Below are 20,340 nucleotides of genomic sequence, written 5' to 3'. Positions count from 1 at the left end.
TAATTTCCACACGTTTTGCCACTTGGTTGAGCTATCATTTGTGGCCAGGCCGCTTTTGAAAAAGAGATGTATAGCTCGGTGGGCTTATCTGTAAAATAAAAATAGTTTATATTTGTCGTGTACTGAGGAGGTGGCCTGGGCAAACAACTGGGCCAATGCCAGCTGTTTGCTCAGTAGCAAGTTCAATAACTATCAACTTGCGTCACGTACTCCCGATAGTTATTACCACAGCACATGGGTTTGTGAAACAATCTATTCAGACCTATTGGGTGTTACCCTAGTGTGTGCGGCATTGTGTCTCCACGTATTCTATTTTTCTCCCGCATGCAAAACATTATTTAAGACGGAATTAGACAACCATCCAAAAGCATGACCTGCCTGAAAAAAAAAGTCTTGACTCCTAGATAAATAAAGGACATTGTTATTTATTATCAGGATTATACTGCATCACACTTGCGGCTACGCCACCACTCTAGCCGTGACATGCAGAATATATGAAAAAAATTCTTATAAAAGTTTCGCGACCAATGGCCGTTTTCCTGGACGAATAAATAGATTTTATTTTTCCAGAAAATTTTAATATTTTCAGTAATATTTTAATGGATACATTCCATGTGCGCTGATTTACACCGGGTTGGCTTACCCAGTGAGCCCCATCTCAAGGGAGCCGACAATGCACTCTTCCACTGTTAAACGACCCATGAACCCGAGCAGCCAGATGCACCACATGATGCCACACTTGGGCTCCCCAAAGCTGAATAACACACATGGCTTTGCGAGCAGTGGTGGTCGCTGGATGACACGGCATCGCAGATGCGAGGCCCGTTTTCACGCAGAGCAGAGCTGGGGGATCCTATGGGCCGGAGGCTGCTGTCGTATCTGTCCCACCACGGTGTTTCGTACAGCCCCACGGACACACGAGGCCCACCACTTGGAATTGCACCACAGATGATATTTATCCGCTTCCGCAAACATCTTAGCCCCACTAATCGGGCACGAGAGAGGGGAATGTTGTCGGCCTCGGCAACGGCACTGCTTTCAGCGCCGCGGTCAGTGACTTCTGTGGCTGCCGCTGTGTACTTGTTCAACACGCGTATTGTTTATCACGTCATTGATTAACACTGCTCAAGTTTATATTGATGTACTAAAGTTCTTTTCGACCTTGGATGAGTAAAAAAGCGTTCTCCACCTTGACGTTAGAGGGGAACTGGTGATGTGATTGCCCTGTTTGTAATTGCAGCTGCGGCTGGATCCATGTCTCTGTTGGAACCGTTCGATGCCCTCTCTCTCTATTCCAAAGACCCCGATGGCCGGGATCTACCCGAAGGTAACGCAGTAGTAGTCCTCCTGCCCTTTTTCTGTCCTGCAAAGTCACTTGAGGCCATTCTCGGGGGTTTACTCTGGTCAGGCATTGAATTACCCAGTCATAGAACGAGCCCGCTTAGTACCCCGCTATCACTGTCACTCATTGCTAAATCCTTGTACCCACCTAAATCATTCTATTCTGTCACCACCTTGAGTGACGGCACTCTATAAATATAAATTAGATGCTGTATGTCAGATTTCCACCTGCTGTGGAAACGAGTTGGTGCCCCGTAGGGACAGTTACAGCAAGTAGGCGGCAGACAGATATCAGCGGAGTTTTGAGCGTTATCCTTTTGGTGTGTGTGTGTGTGTTTGCTCCAGTTAGTCTGCAGTGAATATCACAATTAATTGGCCAATGTTCTTGTATTAAAACTCATGCAGGGTGACTTGGTGTGACTTTAATGGGAACAAATTTGAAATGAAGTTATCCCCAAAATAATGACATGCGTTTGTTCCAAAAAAACGATATGCACACGTTTGTGTGATGGGAACGTGCGTTGTGTTTTTCTTTACTGTTGGTAATGAATGCCGAATTAACTCGGCATTTGAATGAGCAGAGTATTGTGTCCCAATGAGAGGCTCCTTTGCATTGGCGCTACATCGCAAGTTCACGTACAGCCTGTGCTGTGCAAAGCATGCTTAGTTTGTTGTCGTTCTGGCCGCACCTTCGAATAGCACGGTTGGCTATGTACAGTGCACATACATGTAACCTTTTGTGCCTTCGTTTGTGTTTGCAGACCAGAGGCTTCTGCAATTTTTCTTCAATTACGGAATTCAAGTAAGTCGCTTAAATAATTATTTTGGTGCTCATTTTGTTCAAGAGCCACAATTCATGATGTTGCAGTGGTAAATGGGCGCACGTCTTGAGTGTGCTTTGCGTCATCCCTCCGTGTGCTGTGAAGAAGTACAGTTCAACACGTTCAGATGTACTTGGGTAGAGGTAGCTATAAAGGTGGCCAATGTATCGGGGTGACCTGTTGATTTTTTCAAAACGGATATATATTTTTTTTTCCTGAACGACTGGTACAGAAGTGGAGGGGGGAACTCATTACGGCCTCATGTCCCATAGGGAATGAAGAGGATTAACTCGCAGGCATGTAGCTTGATGAACGCGTGTAGGTTTTAGTTTGTTCTCGATTTGACCCTTCCGTAATTAGATTATATCTCTTTACATGTGGATTATTTTTTCATCCTTTATGCTTTTGTTCTGTAAATTATGAACGCGTCCTGTTTTGTATGGTACATTTTTTTGGAAAGGAAACATACTTTTTTTTTTATGCATCCCATCCATTTTCCAAGCAATATTAGTTTTGATTAATTAAATAGGTAGCACTTCATTAGAATCCCACAAATGTGTGATGTCACTTTAATTTCACGTCATTACGCGGTCCAAGCTGACTGGGGCTGAAAAGAAAAACAAAAGCACTTGGGATGTTTTTTGGCAGCTAAATTAATTTTTGTGTTTAATGAAAACATTGAATACAAAATTGCGTCTGTATGAAGGGGGCCCCCTGGCATTTATCGTAGGCTTTTATATTTATACATTACTTTAACAAGCCCTTGCCAATCTGACCTTTAGCATTGGCTTTTACACAGTAGCAAGCCATGCGAAACTGGCCAATACAAGCTGGGGAGAAACTAATTCCAGATGGTGAGCGTACCTAAGTGTTTGTGTTGAGTGTTTTATTGCTGTTAACGTATGCAAAATATTAATTTACACCAATAATTGTATCCAGTTAAAAACACTTGCATTTTTTTTTTGGGAGCTGTGCCTCATACGTCAATCAACCGCTTTTATAGAATCTGGTGTGAAATGCAACACATGGTAACCATAAATTCCAACACAGGGAGGTGTGTACCGGGTATAATAATCACAGAAAGAGACTTGGCTCTCGGGCTCACAAGCGCAAGGACACACACTCTTCTATTAGGCTTCCAGTCGTTACCACCTCCCGCGCCCCACCCACCCCTCCACAAGAGACATTTGATGAATCATCATAAGTCTGGGTCGTGATTTGCTTGAACGATCGATTGTTTTTCCGACTGGCACGAATCGTTTCCCCCGCGCCTTCTGCCTCGTTTGCACAGATTGTTCACTCCCATTATCCTAAATGTCAAACTACTGCTGGATGAAGGCATCCCTGCTCATGCCGTGCTAGCGATGGGCTGTTTAGCATACTGCAACTTGCTCGTCAGTATGGGTTGGTTTAAGGGAGGATATCACTCGCCATTGATGTTACTGTGTTCATCATTCAGTGCGCTAACCACTGTGATACCTCTACCAATATAATTTTTACTAATTGTAAATAGTAAATCTTTACATGCACGATTTGATGCACATATTGTCACTTAATCTATTGCAGTCAATGCATTCATGCATTGTTGCATGGCTGGCTTCTATTTATTGTTGAATCTTATTTATAAAAAAAAATGTTTTATATGCTTTGGAAAAGTAGATATGCAGGGTTTGCTGAGTTTTGTTTGACGTGAATTCAAATAAATCTACACCCGTCCTCAGGTTTCAAGTTCATTTTGTCTCAACGGATGAGAACTCAGGAGACCAGGATAGCCTCATTTGCAAGAGTGACTTGAGTCCCGATAAAACAAACTAAGCAAAGTGCAGCAATGAAGCAAGTAGCAATCGGATACTAAAACATCAACGGTGTAATGGCATGCATGCCATCACACACTTCTTGAAAACTTGCTTAGATATGCAGAAATGTATTCCAATTCTGAGTGATTTAGAACATCTTCAAACGCGCGTGAATGTTTTCATACGTTAGGTGTATTGGCGGTTATCGGTGAAATGTTTTTGGTCAATGGAGCATTGATAACTTTATTTCGGAAAGTGGGTCGATGTGTATGTTGGTGTCATAGTGAAAACATCTAAGAGTAAAACTTGTTGCTTACCTTCCTCTGAACACTTTCCAACTGTAAATGCTTATTCGCGCAATGGCTGGTAAACACCTCATTCGCAAGTCACATGGCTCAACTCAAAATAGAATGTTTGCGAGATCACATACCATCATCGCTGTGGAGTAGTCGATAGAATGAGTATCACTTTGCGTTCAGATGTGCTGCGATTCACACGCAGTGCTGCATTTTAGCCGCGGTTGGTTTGGCTAACTCTTGATCAAACCTAGAGCACAACCACACTTGGACTATCAATAACTAACTCTTATTCTCATCCACCTCCACCGTTTGTGCTCCAGGCGTTTGCGCAAGCACGCTGGCTGGGCCCCTACCAGTCCCTGCCGGGGCCCTGGACGTCCGTGTACCCTCCGGCCTCCTTTGGCCTCACGCACTCCCCGCAGCAGTCGCGCTACTTCCCGGCCGGCGACGTGAGCTGGCCGTCCGCGCAGTCCAACCCGGCGTGCAGCCACAACGGCGACTCGCTGGACGTGTGGGCGGCGTCCCCTGGCGCCGCCTCCCACGTGCCCGACGCCGCCAAAGAGTGGCCGCCCCCTCAAGCCGTTGGAAGCGGCGGCGGCGGCGGCGGCGGCGGCGGGGGCGGCTGGCCCCTCAACAACGGCGCGGTGGGCGATCAGCTCAAGGAGCAAGATGGCTCCGGCGGCGATGCCTTTGCCAATGGTATGGAGGCGGGCTCCATGTTTAACGCAACGAGCGGTGCGCAGGTTCACTTTCGAGGGGCGTGGGGCACCGGCGGCGGCGGCGGCGGCGGCGGCGGCGGGGCGCAGGGTGACGGCGGGCCGGGCGGCAGCGCGTACGGCGTGTCCTCCTGGCTCAACCACATGCAGGGAGGAGCGGTGGGCGGCCCACCCGACTTCCCGTCGCAGGGCTGCAAGGCGCAGTCCCTGTTCGATGGCGGCGGCGGCGAGCAGCAGCAGCAGCAGCAGGGCAAGGTGAACACGTCCGGCGTGGCCATGGGCTTCCCCATGGACGTGCGCAGCCTCACGTCGCAGGCCGGCATGGGGCTGCTGAGCGTGCCGCCGCCGCCGCCGCCGCCGCCCCACTTCTCGGACTCGCAACCGGGCGGGGGCGGCACTCCCGTGCCGCCCCCGCCGCCGCCGCCGCCGCTGCCGCCGCCGCCGCCGTTTGGCCCGTGCCCCGTCAGTTTTGCTGACGGCGGTGTGGGCCCGCCGTTCCCGCCGTTCCAGACGGCGCAGGCGGATATGGCGCTCGCCTCGAACAGCGCCGACTTCCGACCGAGCCCAAACTACTTTGCGATGGGCGTAGCGCACGGCCACCACGCGCAGCAGCAGCAGCAGCAGCACGGCCTGGAGTTCGGCGTCCCCAGGATGCCGCCGCCTCCGCCGGCGCCGGCGCCGCAGGGCATCGTGGGCAGCGGTGCGCGGGTTAGGGGCGAGGGGTCGCAGTTTGCCGGGGACCAGTGGTATCGGGGCGGGCTGGAGTGCTACGCCGACCCAGGCGGCGCGAGCCAAGTGCGGGCCGAAGCGATGCAGCGGGCAGTGAGGGACGGGGGAGCGGCGCCGCCGATGAGCACCGGCCCCTACACCGCGGGCGGAGGCAATGGCTTTCAGGTGTGGGGCTACGGCTACCAGTTTGTCCGTTTGCCACAGACCGAAGGCAGCCGGCCATTAGACCCACGAGGGCAGCCGGGATTTGAGAACAACCCGGCGATGTAATTTTTTTGGCGTGGGTGGGTGGGTGGGTGAGTGAGTGGGGGGGGGGCAGGGGGGGGGACGCCACACGGTGACGCGCGTATAATACGGAGGGGGTTAGGGGGGTGGGAAACGCGAAAGAAACATTTCTGAAGAGCTGATGTCAAATCGCACCGTTTTGTTTTGCTTGGGCTTTTTTTTTTAGATTTTTTTTTTTTCATTTAAATTTTTCGTAAACGTTAGCGTGAGAATGTCGTTAAATGCGTTCGGCGTAAAAATTAAAAAAAACGCAGCGGAAAATAAACTAAAACCGACAGGTGCGCGGTTAGCTAATCACGCTGAAATTAGCTGTAGTACAAAGCAGAGAGGGGAAAAAAGATTGTGAATGTTACACGGTTGTTTCACATTTAATGAAATCCACAAATTAGAATAATTGGCGGAGGAAATGGACAATTCCCTCGGGTAATTGTATTCATAAGACCCGCTTAATGTTCAGCCAAAGAAAGGCTCACATGTTGTGCATTTGAGAGGTTGAAGTGATTAAATTGGGTCTGAATGAGTTTATGTTTTTTAGTTGGAAAAGGCAACTAGCGTAGCAGCTTGTACCGCATTTCGTATGTATTCTTCTGTTTTAACATTGTTATTAATCTAGAACAAATTCAAAACGGATACCCAGTGCTTAATTGCATTTTAAAACATCCAAAATCAACACGCGTAAATTGTGTTCCTGATTTTTAGTTGTCACACCGGCGGCATTGACGCTTGCGTTATCATAACGAAATCCATTATTTGTCGCAATAAATGGCGCAATAAGAGGAATACATTGCTGGAAAATTGAGAAGATGATATGTGGGTCATTGTGTTGACTAAGCAGAGTTCAGTACAACTCACTGGACCTTGAGAAGGTCTTTTCTCTGGATCGTTAGCGAACGCGCGTCGATATTTTCTCTGCTTAGTTTAAATTCCTGATTTTTTTCTTCCCTTTCTTTAAAAAATAAAATGAAACATTAAACGCCGACGCAACAGAATGCTCGTATTTCTTGACAGTTTGATGAAAATCATAATTGACGCGCCATGACACGCACACGCGGTCGTGTTTTTACCGTTTAGAACGTTCTTACCGACGCCGGGAGTAAGGGGAAAATTTATCCTTGGAGCGATTTTATCCGTTTTGTACTGATATTTTAATAATAAGAATTAAAATGTTTTATTCTTTTTTTTTCACAGTATGTCGTGTAATCTTTAAGCGGAGGACGTCGAATCGCCTTACGTTGGCGGATTTCAAATACCTAGTCGGGGTTCTTGTGTTGCAATCAATCTAGGAAGGCCTTGTAGACAAATGTGATGTCAAACCTTCCAGATTTCAGGTGGTTCTCGTTGACTGTCCACGCATGAATAATCATGCCGCACAAAGGGGTGAATAATTACAGAAAGAAACTACAAATACTGGACAGTACATTACTCGACTGTATGCATATTGCCGATGACGTCGAACGGGCGCTGTGCTTTGCAGTTTTTTTGTTACCTACTGAAGTTTTGAGTCAACACGATTGGTTTATTTTGGTGGTTAAAGTACAGCCTGAACTCGTGTATCAGCAGCAGAACAGATGAAATGTCAACTGACAGACAACAATGAAAACTGGTGCTAATGTAATTGACAAGCGCGTAGTGCTTTGGTGTCCCAATTTTGTTCCGCACTCCACGAAGGCCGGCCTGGATGCGGCATATCGGCCCAAATATATTTTTTCTCGACCTCCCAATTCAGGCCTTGGGGGAGAATATGCCCGCGAGCTGTTGGGTGCATCTACGGGATAATTCACTGCCCGGTTAAATGCGCTATCGGCCGTTTTTTTTTGCAGCACAAAGTGGAAAAGGGGACACGTGGCACTAAGCCAACTCTACACTTTTACCGACTTGCCATTCGTTGAAATTTTGTCTGCAGGAGCTTATTCCTGTGAGGTAAAGGAAATGCTGAGACAGGATGCGTATAATCCCTCTCCTTGGTCTGGAAGGTTTTACATTGGCATACAAAAGAGGAAAGCTTTAGAACTATGCATTTAAACAGTACCACCAACAGTGCAGTGGCGGTCTATCTTCATGGGTGAGGGGTTGTCAGCGTTCTTATTTCACAGGATTGTTCTGCTCCCTTCGTCTTACGTCTTGTAATTCGTCACACGCAACTGTACTCACCACAAAGCCAATCTTGATTCTGCTCAGCAATTAACAAGTGATTTTACAAAATGGTTTGTGCAGAATCATACGCAGGAATATTTTTTTTGTTAAATGACATTGGTAATTTTCATTCATCATCGACAGCCATGGAAGGGCCTTCCCATATTATCACCATGCCTCAAGGTCTCGCCATGCCACGATCCATCTCCCTCCTGCCCATGTTCACTGGGTTGGCTGCCGTACGTTTACTAAGGAATGAACACGTAGCCGGAATTGGAATAACTGGTGGTTTTAACTCCTGAGTTAGGCAAGCGTTCTCTTGGTATCAGACGGTATCACTGGCATTCTCTCACACTGGCAAATCATCTGTGGAAAATGCAGTGCTCTTCCTGGCAGGAAGAAGACCACGAGACCCAGCTGTATGGGATATAATTCCTTATGTTTCATTTTAAATTGAGATGGTATTGCAACACATCATTCTGTCCTTGGGTTCATTCATCCTCACTTCATAAATGTCAAGATATGCCACTGCTACTGTTGGAAGAAAAGCTCGACGCAAAAGTGAAGGTCTTTTTTCATTGCGTGTGCGTAGATTTTGTGGAAGAGAATTTACCCCAAAACGCGTCGTCTTTTTTTGTTCCGCGTGCGTGCGTGCGTGCAGGGGAGGGGGGGATAGGGTTGACAAAATAAGAGAAATGCGTAATATGCGATTTAAAGTAAAAACAAACAAAAAACTATTTTCTTATCACGTTTAAATGTATTACGTCGCCTGTGCCTATATGAATACAAGCGGAAATGCGATTGCCAAAGCTCTCAAGGGTCTGTGTGTTTGATATTTGTATTGGCGTCAAAGCAATGCGTACCAAAATGGCTGCAGACGTCTCCACCCCACTTCAACCGTGACGTTCAACAAACCGTATCATGGCTACTTGCCCCAACCATGACTGGATCTAGCTCGTACACGTCGTGGTGTGCAGTCAGATATCTGACCAGGCGTGTAACGACGCATCGGTTAATAGTCGTTTGGTGGGCTCACGATGCACACGTAGCATCGGGCGTGTAAAAATCGATCTACGATCCGTGCAAATGACGCTCAAAACGGTTTGCAAAAGTTGCATTGAGTACTGTGTAACTTAGTCAAATTGTGATTTTTTTTAAAATGCCAAACAATACAAAGGAGATGGAAATTAACAACTTGGAACAGATCCCTGAATTATATCACAACCGGAAAGTGTGACAGTGGAATCGCTGTGTGGGGTGAATCGTTAGCAAACTATTTCTGACGCCTAATTGTTGTTTACGATGTGGGGACAAGAGGCCATTTCTCAAATGTGGTTGATTTGAGTGGTTTAACGAATGAGCATCGTATACTAAAGTTAATCCATTGGAATTTTGTGATTGATTTAATTCCATACCATTCGATTTTTTTTTAAATGTCACCTCATCCCATTTATTAGCATGGTTAGCAACACACGGTGCAAAATAACCTCTACATGCATATAAAATACAGTAAATGATAGTTTTATATTCGTTCAAATGATGGCTGTAAAACTGTTATTTCTCAAACTTAAGTTTTTGGCCTCAAATTGGCTTCTTGTTGCCTTAGCTTGGATCCTGCACCTATTCTATATAAGCCATAACCATTCGATGGTTACAGCACAGGATTGGAGGGCCACACACCTTTTGAAAATAATTGCAATCGTATATATAAATGACACGACCGTCTTGCTTGAGGGAAGTATGCCATGATACAACGATGAAGCAAAAAAAAGTGCTTTCAGAAAAAAAGTTACTTGGTATTGTTACATTAAAAGGCTTACCAATGAACTGCGAATTTCACTGGCAATATGGCCAGCAGGAGCACATAGCAAAAACAACATGCCCTTTGCGAGTGCCAATACATGCATATGTATATACACGTCCAAACATTTAATGGCATTGACTGGGGAAACAGAAATCCATACTGGACAACAATTAACGACATGCATTTTTTAACCTTGGGACCTCATGAGGAATAGGGCTTAATGGAACCAAAAAAAAATATGCAGTGCGCCCGAGTTGAAATGTGATGAGTCTTGGGTCACTGTGGGAGGTGAAAATGAGTATATGCTAAGGAGTGTAAATTAACTTGACAATTCGTGGCCGAACCCATGTTAAATTTAGCAACCGTCTGAAACAGTCGGGGTTTTTAAGAATTACCCGTCTGAGTTAGGCAGGTGGTTCAGAGGTCAAAGTGCAAAGCCAGCACTTCTGACTTCCTGGGTTCGAATCTTGGCAGCTGTGATTAAGATAGGCTATCTCGTGTACAATGCTGATGGTCTCAGCTGAATCACCAATAATTCTACACAAACTCAATGAAATTTGATTTTGCACTTGATTTTAATCCATTAAAGTACGGACAATTGAACTTGTTTTGCCTCATTCGATGATATAATTATCTCACAGCAGAGGTTGTAAGTGTCCAGGATAAAACGGCCACGTGAATTTTTTTTAGGAGTTCTCTGAGAAGTCACGCCTCCAGGGCAAGATGGGTGCACGGCCAATATCACAATTGGGATACATTTTGGTGGAAAGGAACAAATAATGACTTGCTCGCCATGAATTGTTTAAAATTGACGTTAACGTTTTTGTGATTTAAAAAACTGAATTAAAGTATGCTCCCTTTACGTAAGGTAATAATTGTATGTTTCTTTTGTATGGAGGTAAATACATCACAAAAATGACACTTCACATTGTCAATGTTAATTTGAAACATTTGTGTGGTGCATACAATTAAAGAATATTTCTATACCTGAAAAAATATGAAGTTGCCGTTAAACGATAGCACTGTCAGAAGATTAATGAGTTGACATTTGATTTAGGAAAACGAAGTTTTTTTTAATAATTGTGGGTCCTAAAACAACTTAAGAAGCCTTATGGAGATGTAATTCTTGGTTAGAAAATGTGTGTTGTTTGACCACAGATCTTATTCATGGACCTGTATGGCTTTCAAAGCTGCGTATTTCTTTTAATCCTGTCAGATAGCCCACTGAAACCTCCCCCATCGTTGCTGTGTTTGGGCCACAGGTGATGACATTTCTCGGTACGCGATGATTGTACGCTTGTACAATGCCGTGAAGGCAGGTGATGTGAACAGGTGCGGAAGGGCGGGTGAGAAAGCAGGGCTGAGAGGTTGACCCGTTTTGTATCCGAGCATTGCCTTATTATACGCGTTAAATAAAAAGCTTCGTGCGCGCATTTTGTGTGTTTTCTACATCAGTGCCTCCGATTAGCACGGTTGGGTGCATACGGTGTGAAAGAAGTTCAAAATACAGTACATACAATGCCCCCATCTACAAGTCTTTACATTTAGCGTATTCCCGCAGGAGCAGGGAATATGTGCAGAAGAGGCCTTTGACGGTGGCTATTCAGTGCCTGTCTCTGCCACCTAAAATAACCCGAAGTCTACCCACAATCCTTCACTTTCTCCAATGCACCACGAGCAAATGCATCGTGGGCTAAAGCCACCAATTTCCAATTTGGCATAATTATTGTATGGCATTAAGTGTATTATACAAGGAGAGTGACATAGGAATATCAGAAGGAATACGTTTTAAATTGTCTTTTTTAAGTTTCCTATAACACTAACTGTCCCAAAAATATTACATCATGAAAATGTAAATTGTGTATTCTGCTGTGGCAAATTGACATGTATATTTTGAAACTTGTTTAACCATGAAAGCTTCACCGAGTCTCAACTAATTTTAAGGGGTCCGACCACGTTTTTGAAGTAGGGGAAATGCTGCTTTGTGTAATCCCGATTTAATAATTTGCAGGCAATCATTCGGCATTGCCACGGTTGGCCAATACATTGTGCGTTGCTTTTAGCTATGGGCCTAAACCAGGGTAAACGCATGTCGAACACCGGGAGAACATACAAATTGCACACAAAACTCCAATTCGGGCATCGTGGGGTGATTACCACTGCGTCACGGAGCCGTCTCATTGGCAATGTTCACAATGTCGAAATGTGGGCGTCATTGCGTGAAATCTAAACTGGTGGAGGGAGGCAAGGCTGGACACATTCAGCTGCTCAAATTGTTTAAACCGTTAGAACCCATAACATGAGGTGAAAAGACCCGTCGTGTTCGAAGGGATGTTTTTTTTTGAGACCCAAGTCTGCATGAGAACACTTAGCGGCCCTTTTTGGCTCAAGTGAATGTCGTCGCAGGCACACACACTACGTGCTTTAAGTTTGGTGCAACCTGGTGGCTCATTAGACAAATGATTGCATCTTGGCCTGAAGCTCCAATGACAAGTATGCAGGACCATGCGTGTATCCCACAGTCAAGTACACGAGAGAGTGTTGAAGCGAGAGTAATATTGGAAAGCTAATTACAGATTTCCCTCGCTTTATCTGGTACTGGAGATGCATACCAAAGAAGGGGTGCAAGAAGCAACCCCGCTGCCTGCCGGGTAGCGCAGACAAAGATCCCACGTATAGCCTGAACAGACTGTTGGGGCTAGTCCTTTTAGCGAGTGGCACACGAGGGGGTGGGTGGCCAGCGCCACGCCCGGCCGCCTTTGTCTCTCCAGTGGCGATGTTTACTACACACCGCACAATGTACTCATTTGAGGCCGAGTCGACCACCGCTCCCTACAACAATGATGTCCCACGGCTGACTGCATATGAGTAAATTCAAAACGCATATAGCGAATTTTGGGTAGAACTAGGTTAACGACATACACATAAACCGAACTCGGATAAAGCAAGGGAAACTGGCAGTGATTCAGTTGGTTTAAAGGACTCTGTTGATTTTTTATTTAAAGCTTTCGTGACTGCAGTAATTCATATTCTTAGTTCTTTCGGTAAAGTCACGTTGAAGGGAAACAACGTGACTTTACAACGTGACTTTACCGAAAGAACTCTGTTGATCTCGAGATAAAACCTTTGTGTTGTTATACTACGACTCAAATCCGGGCTCGAATAAGCCAAATAATTTGGGGTAAGCCAGAACTGCTACCAATATAAATTAGGGAAATTGGTACATCATTGTCACTAATTAAGTTACGCTGTACTCCAGCCAATCCGCACGCATCAGTTTTAAACATAAAACGCGAGACGTTGCTTATCAACATTTGGGGAAGTTTAAGACGCTGTCCCCAAACCATTGTAACGAATGCCATTATTTTCTTGCGTGTGGCAAGAAAATAATTCTCGAGCTGTGTACGTGTGTATCTGTTGTGGAATTTTGGTGAAAACCCCATACCCTGGGGACGCATTGGTCTTCCCACGCAATGGCAGAGCCAGGATTTTCAGGTAGGTGGGGACAATCCCTCCAGCAATAAAAAATGATAGAGGAGTTGTTAGTAAGTAAGGACTTGTCCCTTGCTTTTTATTCGACACGTGTGCGGCGATGACGCAGGCATCGATCGAGGGTCGAATTTGAACCGCGTTGTTGTGATCGGCGCCGCGCTCGCTGAAGGTGTCGATGCCTTCAAGGAAGTCGTGGACTGTTTACGCAACTTCGCACAATTCTAAGTCACTTATAACCGCTTTGCCGTTACTTATTGCCAATTATGGATTCAGACTATTGTCCTATCATCTCAGAGTCCCTGGCACATAATAATATGCTACACAGTGGCAGTGGGGGTCACAAAATGCCGATTTATTACCAACTAGCTGTACTACCCGGCTTCGCCCGGGACTTGGATTCAGCACGCCCGCCGCCTTTGTCTCCCCAGTGGCGATGTTCACACAGCAGAGCAGTTACTCGTTTGATGCTGAGTCGACCTAGGGGAGGCTCAGGACCGGTAAAAATAATCGTCACCGGTGGTGGCCGTGAGCAGGAATCGAACTCGGGTCGCCGGGTTCGTAGCGCGGCGCGCTAACCACTACACTACAATGCGTTACGCTTCCACGTGCGTGGGTCACGTGACAGATTTGACGTCACAGCTCACTTGCCGTGCAAAAAATAAATGCATTATTGAGACCCCCCCCCACCCAAAAAAACAAAAGTGTATATTTTTTTATAATTTTGCATGGTGTACATTCTGTGAAGTACCCACATGGCAAATTTCAAGTTTGTTGCATGTCGGGAAGTACGCTAAACATTTTGAACAGACACATTCACAACTTTGCCTTTTATATTAATGGAGATGAACCCCAATGATCCGATCGAAATTAGGGATTTCGATCGGATCATTGGGGGGGGGGTCACGTGCCACCCCCCCCCCCCCACCGGCTCCGCCAGTGTTCCCACGTGCTCTGTCAGTGCATTCTCTCTCATAGCGGGTGCTTCAACATTTTTTAAAACACTTTTCGGCGACTATCGTTTTCAATGGAAAAAGAACGGACAATACACTGTAACATGATACCAAATGTATGTTAATAGCTTCAAAAAGCCAAAGAGTCTCCCACTTGTTCACCATCAGTGCCGACACGTGGCCTGGAATCTTCACTAGGCGGTCTCCAGAGCCCGGAGGCAGCAGCACATTGTCTCGTGATATTGTTGCAAATTCTCAGAAGTGTTAAAAAAATGTTGAAACACCCTGTATTTCACACCTATTTCCCAAATAAACTAAATCTTATTCTTGGTTCTTTCTGTAAAGTCACGTAGAAGGGAAACAGTTAAATAATAAAAATATAAAACACTTTTTTCAAATTTTCTTGTTGTGGTTTTCACACCTGATGATGATTGCTTGTGTTGCAGTCGAAACGTCGTGAGAATTTAATTGTTTTATATGTTTATTATTTTATTGTTTCCCTTCTACGTGGTGACTTTACCGAAATAACCAAGAATATGAATCCCTGCAGTCACGAAAGCTTTAACTCAAAATCTAAACTAAATCTGTTCATCCCTTCCTCCACATCCAGCGATTTCCCCACACAAGCCCTCCCGCGTTACAGCCTCCACCGCCAAAGCGTTAAATTAACTACGTTAATGTCGTGATTTTTTTTAGCGTTAAATCACAACGTTGAATGCGCGCGTCGTGAAGTGACGAGGTGTTCGTTAAAACGTGACAGATGCAAATGTAAATGACATTCAACTTTGTTGCTATTCTTTTTGTGATAGAAGGGAGTCCTCGGTTAATGTCGACTCGTTATACACCGTTGCTCGTGCAATAGGAAATATATTCCCTTTATAACGTTGCGACGTTCGGTTTTACGTCGTGGGAGCTCGCAAGAGGAACCACTTTGTGGGGGGCACAGAGAGAGGAGTGGCGCTGCGACAGGATGAAATTAATCCGTGACAGAATTAATTATTTTGTTTGTTTGTTAATTAATGATACGTAATGTTAATGTAGAAGGAAGGCAATCAGGGTCAAGGGGGCGGGACTGATATTGGCTCTTTAGATCCACAAATCGTCTCTTAAGATCCATAAAGCGTGTGACAGGGATCGCTGATACCGATTGGAAAACGTGTATTTAAAACGTTGCAGCTTGATCCATGCTCGATCCATGCTTGAACACATAGACACGGGAAATTAAATCGGTTGATTCCCGATTAATAGAGCATTGGATCGTTCAATTCACGTCGATTCCCGTTCCAGTATTCCTTATATGGGTAAAGCCACGTTGAATTACTCCACGTATGGGCCTAAAATATTAACATAACTTATCAATAAATCTGTCGCGGGTTCACTTGATCCTGTTAAGAACAACGGGAGGTGCTGTCCCATCATCCCCTCTCAGTCTTTGGTTCCGCTACGCAACATCGTCTATGAACCTGGATTCGGATGGCGTTAGATCGTACTTTTGTAATAGAATCCTTCAGAAGCGTTAGTCAAAAACGGACATGCGTTCGCTTCACATCCATCATTGGCGTAATCTCATGCCAGATTTATATATTTTTTATTAGTATTTAGATTCCTCGTATTTCATTTATGTTATGTTTCTGTATTTCAACGGATAATTGTGTTTTTTGTCTGGGCAGAACAAAAAAAACGTACACTGGAACGTAACTTTATTACAAGGAAAATAGGTTCACTTAAACGTGGTCCCGCTTAACGTCGCACTTTTCATAAACGCAACTACGACGTTAAGCGAGGACTCCCCCTATATTTCCATTCCATTTTAAAGGCCGAGCCCGGCTTAACGCGTGGGTTGGGGGTGGGTCATTATTCCTGTCCAGGCTAAATCTCGCGATATTTGAGCAACTCCCGTTACATTTCGGGCAAGTCTCGCGATATTTGATTTCTCTTATCCATGGGGGGAGGGGCGGGGGCGGGGGCGCGCGCGTGCGACCCCGTCAACCGATTTGAATGCAAGTCTCGCGGCGTCCGTTTGAATTCCCGTAAGCCGGTTCTTTGGTTCGCGAAGTCTCGCGATACTGTGACGCAACTCAAATTTGTGTGGCTCTCGGAGAGGCCGCGTCCCGGCGCTCGCCTCCGCGTGTGAGTTCGCGATTGAGTTGGTGGTGGTGGTGGGTGGTGGTGGTTGTGCGCTTTGTGTCTGCGGGTCATTGTGATGCTGCTGCTGCTGCTTTCCTGTGCCGCGTGTGGTGCTTGCTGCTGCTGCTGCTAGGGGGAGTGGTGGTGTCGTCGTGGTCGTCGTGGTTAGCGCGCTGCTGCGCTACGGACCCGGCGGCCCGAGTTCGATTCCCGCACACGGCCACCACGAAACACCCAGTGACGATTATCCGAACCGGTCCTGCGCCTCCACTAGATCTCCTCGGCCTCTCAAATGAGTACCACGGTGCGGTGTAGTAGTAGTAGTAGTAAACATCGCTACTTGTGGAGACAAAGGCGGCCGGGCGTGGTGCTGGCCACTCGCCCCCTCGGGTGCTACTCGTTAACAACACTTACCCCTACAGTCTGTTAAAGTCTTACACTGGCGGCGGCGGCGGATCTTTGTCTTTGTGGCAGCTGCGGCTCGGATGGAGACACGGCGGGCGTACGAGTGAGTAGGCCTCAATGCATGAGGGCCTCAAGTACGCTCCGTGTGCTCTCTACTTGAATAAAATGCACTGTGTGTACTGGGAGCCGTGCTGCGTGTACTGTGTAACACGACTGTGTACTGTGTGACACGACTGTGTGTACTGTGTGACACGACTGTGTACTGTGTGACACGACTGTGTACTGTGTACCACGACTGTGTGTACTGTGTAACACGACTGTGTACTGTGTGACACGACTGTGTACTGTGTAACACGACTGTGTGTACTGTGTGACACGACTGTGTACTGTGTGACACGACTGTGTACTGTGTGATACGACTGTGTACTGTGTGACACGACTGTGTACTGTGTGACACGACTGTGTACTGTGTGACACGACTGTGTGTACTGTGTAACACGACTGTGTACTGTGTAACACGACTGTGTACTGTGTGACACGACTGTGTGTACTGTGTAACACGACTGTGTACTGTGTGACACAACTGTGTACTGTGTGACACGACTGTGTACTGTTTGACACGACTGTGTACTGTGTGACACGACTGTGTACTGTGTAACACGACTGTGTGTACTGTGTAACACGACTGTGTGTACTGTGTGACACAACTGTGTACTGTGTGACACAACTGTGTACTGTGTGACACGACTGTGTACTGTGTGACACGACTGTGTGTACTGTGTGACACGACTGTGTACTGTGTGACACGACTGTGTACTGTGTAACACGACTGTGTACTGTGTGACACGACTGTGTACTGTGTGACACGACTGTGTACTGTGTAACACGACTGTGTACTGTGTGACACGACTGTGTACTGTGTGACACGACTGTGTACTGTGTGACACGACTGTGTACTGTGTAACGCGACTGTGTGTACTATGTGACACGACTGTGTACTGTGTGACACGACTGTGTACTGTGTGACACGACTGTGTACTGTGTAACGCGACTGTGTGTACTGTGTAACACGACTGTGTGTACTGTGTGACACGACTGTGTGTACTGTGTAACACGACTGTGTGTACTGTGTGACACGACTGTGTACTGTGTGACACGACTGTGTGTACTGTGTGACACGACTGTGTACTGTGTGACACGACTGTGTACTGTGTAACACGACTGTGTACTGTGTGACACGACTGTGTGTACTGTGTGACACGACTGTGTGTACTGTGTAACACGACTGTGTACTGTGTGACACGACTGTGTACTGTGTAACACGACTGTGTACTGTGTAACACGACTGTGTACTGTGTGACACGACTGTGTACTGTGTGACACGACTGTGTGTACTGTGTAACACGACTGTGTACTGTGTGACACGACTGTGTACTGTGTGACACGACTGTGTACTGTGTGACACGACTGTGTGTACTGTGTAACACGACTGTGTGTACTGTGTGACACGACTGTGTACTGTGTGACACGACTGTGTACTGTGTGACACGACTGTGTGTACTGTGTAACACGACTGTGTACTGTGTGACACCACTGTGTACTGTGTGACACGACTGTGTACTGTGTGACACGACTGTGTACTGTGTGACACGACTGTGTACTGTGTGACACGACTGTGTGTACTGTGTGACACGACTGTGTACTGTGTAACACGACTGTGTACTGTGTGACACGACTGTGTACTGTGTAACACGACTGTGTACTGTGTGACACGACTGTGTACTGTGTGACACGACTGTGTACTGTGTGACACGACTGTGTGTACTGTGTGACACGACTGTGTACTGTGTGACACGACTGTGTGTACTGTGTAACACGACTGTGTACTGTGTGACACGACTGTGTGTACTGTGTGACACGACTGTGTACTGTGTGACACGACTGTGTGTACTGTGTAACACGACTGTGTACTGTGTAACACGACTGTGTACTGTGTGACACGACTGTGTACTGTGTAACACGACTGTACTGTGTGACACGACTGTGTACTGTGTGACACGACTGTGTACTGTGTGACACGACTGTGTGTACTGTGTGACACGACTGTGTACTGTGTGACACGACTGTGTACTGTGTGACACGACTGTGTACTGTGTGACACGACTGTGTACTGTGTAACACGACTGTGTGTACTGTGTGACACGACTGTGTACTGTGTGACACGACTGTGTACTGTGTGACACGACTGTGTGTACTGTGTAACACGACTGTGTACTGTGTGACACCACTGTGTACTGTGTGACACGACTGTGTACTGTGTGACACGACTGTGTGTACTGTGTGACACGACTCTGTACTGTGTAACACGACTGTGTGTACTGTGTGACACGACTGTGTACTGTGTGACACGACTGTGTGTACTGTGTAACACGACTGTGTACTGTGTAACACGACTGTGTACTGTGTAACACGACTGTGTACTGTGTGACACGACTGTGTACTGTGTAACACGACTGTGTGTACTGTGTAACACGACTGTGTACTGTGTGACACGACTGTGTACTGTGTGACACGACTGTGTACTGTGTGACACGACTGTGTGTACTGTGTGACACGACTCTGTACTGTGTAACACGACTGTGTGTACTGTGTAACACGACTGTGTGTACTGTGTGACACGACTGTGTACTGTGTGACACGACTGTGTACTGTGTGACACGACTGTGTGTACTGTGTAACACGACTGTGTACTGTGTGACACCACTGTGTACTGTGTGACACGACTGTGTACTGTGTGACACGACTGTGTGTACTGTGTGACACGACTGTGTACTGTGTGACACGACTGTGTGTACTGTGTAACACGACTGTGTACTGTGTAACACGACTGTGTACTGTGTGACACGACTGTGTACTGTGTAACACGACTGTGTGTACTGTGTAACACGACTGTGTACTGTGTGACACGACTGTGTACTGTGTGACACGACTGTGTACTGTGTGACACGACTGTGTGTACTGTGTGACACGACTCTGTACTGTGTAACACGACTGTGTGTACTGTGTAACACGACTGTGTACTGTGTGACACGACTGTGTACTGTGTGACACGACTGTGTGTACTGTGTGACACGACTGTGTACTGTGTGACACGACTGTGTGTACTGTGTAACACGACTGTGTACTGTGTGACACGACTGTGTGTACTGTGTGACACGACTGTGTACTGTGTGACACGACTGTGTGTACTGTGTAACACGACTGTGTACTGTGTAACACGACTGTGTACTGTGTGACACGACTGTGTACTGTGTGACACGACTGTGTACTGTGTGACACGACTGTGTACTGTGTGACACGACTGTGTACTGTGTGACACGACTGTGTGTACTGTGTGACACGACTGTGTGTACTGTGTGACACGACTGTGTGTACTGTGTAA

At 46.4% G+C, this 20,340-nt stretch overlaps 2 protein-coding genes across 9 annotated transcripts in view; both read left to right on the top strand.

The window, feature by feature from the left end:
- Window positions 1–5,995, top strand: part of LOC116942849 (uncharacterized) — a 65,812-nt gene extending 59,817 nt beyond the window's left edge. For both annotated transcript variants that reach the window (XM_032955219.2, XM_032955218.2), the window contains exons 18-20: window positions 1,241–1,327; window positions 2,103–2,143; window positions 4,578–5,995. In XM_032955219.2, the coding sequence (XP_032811110.2) occupies window positions 1,241–1,327; window positions 2,103–2,143; window positions 4,578–5,972 (1,523 nt within the window). In that variant the 3' untranslated portion in view covers window positions 5,973–5,995. The remainder of the gene's footprint in view (window positions 1–1,240; window positions 1,328–2,102; window positions 2,144–4,577) is intronic.
- Window positions 5,996–16,304: 10,309 nt separating this feature from the next.
- The window catches only part of ANAPC10 (anaphase promoting complex subunit 10), a 66,215-nt gene continuing 62,179 nt past the window's right edge, over window positions 16,305–20,340 (top strand). For 4 of the 7 annotated variants that reach the window (XM_076067495.1, XM_032955220.2, XM_032955226.2 and 1 more), the window contains exon 1: window positions 16,383–16,496. The gene's annotated coding sequence lies outside the window, so the exon portion shown is untranslated. The other 3 variants (XM_032955222.2, XM_076067494.1, XM_032955221.2) reach the window with 3 other exon arrangements.

The sequence above is a fragment of the Petromyzon marinus genome, chromosome 16 (genome assembly GCF_048934315.1).
Source record: "Petromyzon marinus isolate PM22_M1 ecotype Great Lakes invasive population chromosome 16, UKy_Petmar_22M1.pri1.0, whole genome shotgun sequence".
In the NCBI taxonomy this organism is placed as follows: domain Eukaryota; kingdom Metazoa; phylum Chordata; class Hyperoartia; order Petromyzontiformes; family Petromyzontidae; genus Petromyzon; species Petromyzon marinus.
This window is presented reverse-complemented; position numbering and strand designations above follow the sequence as displayed.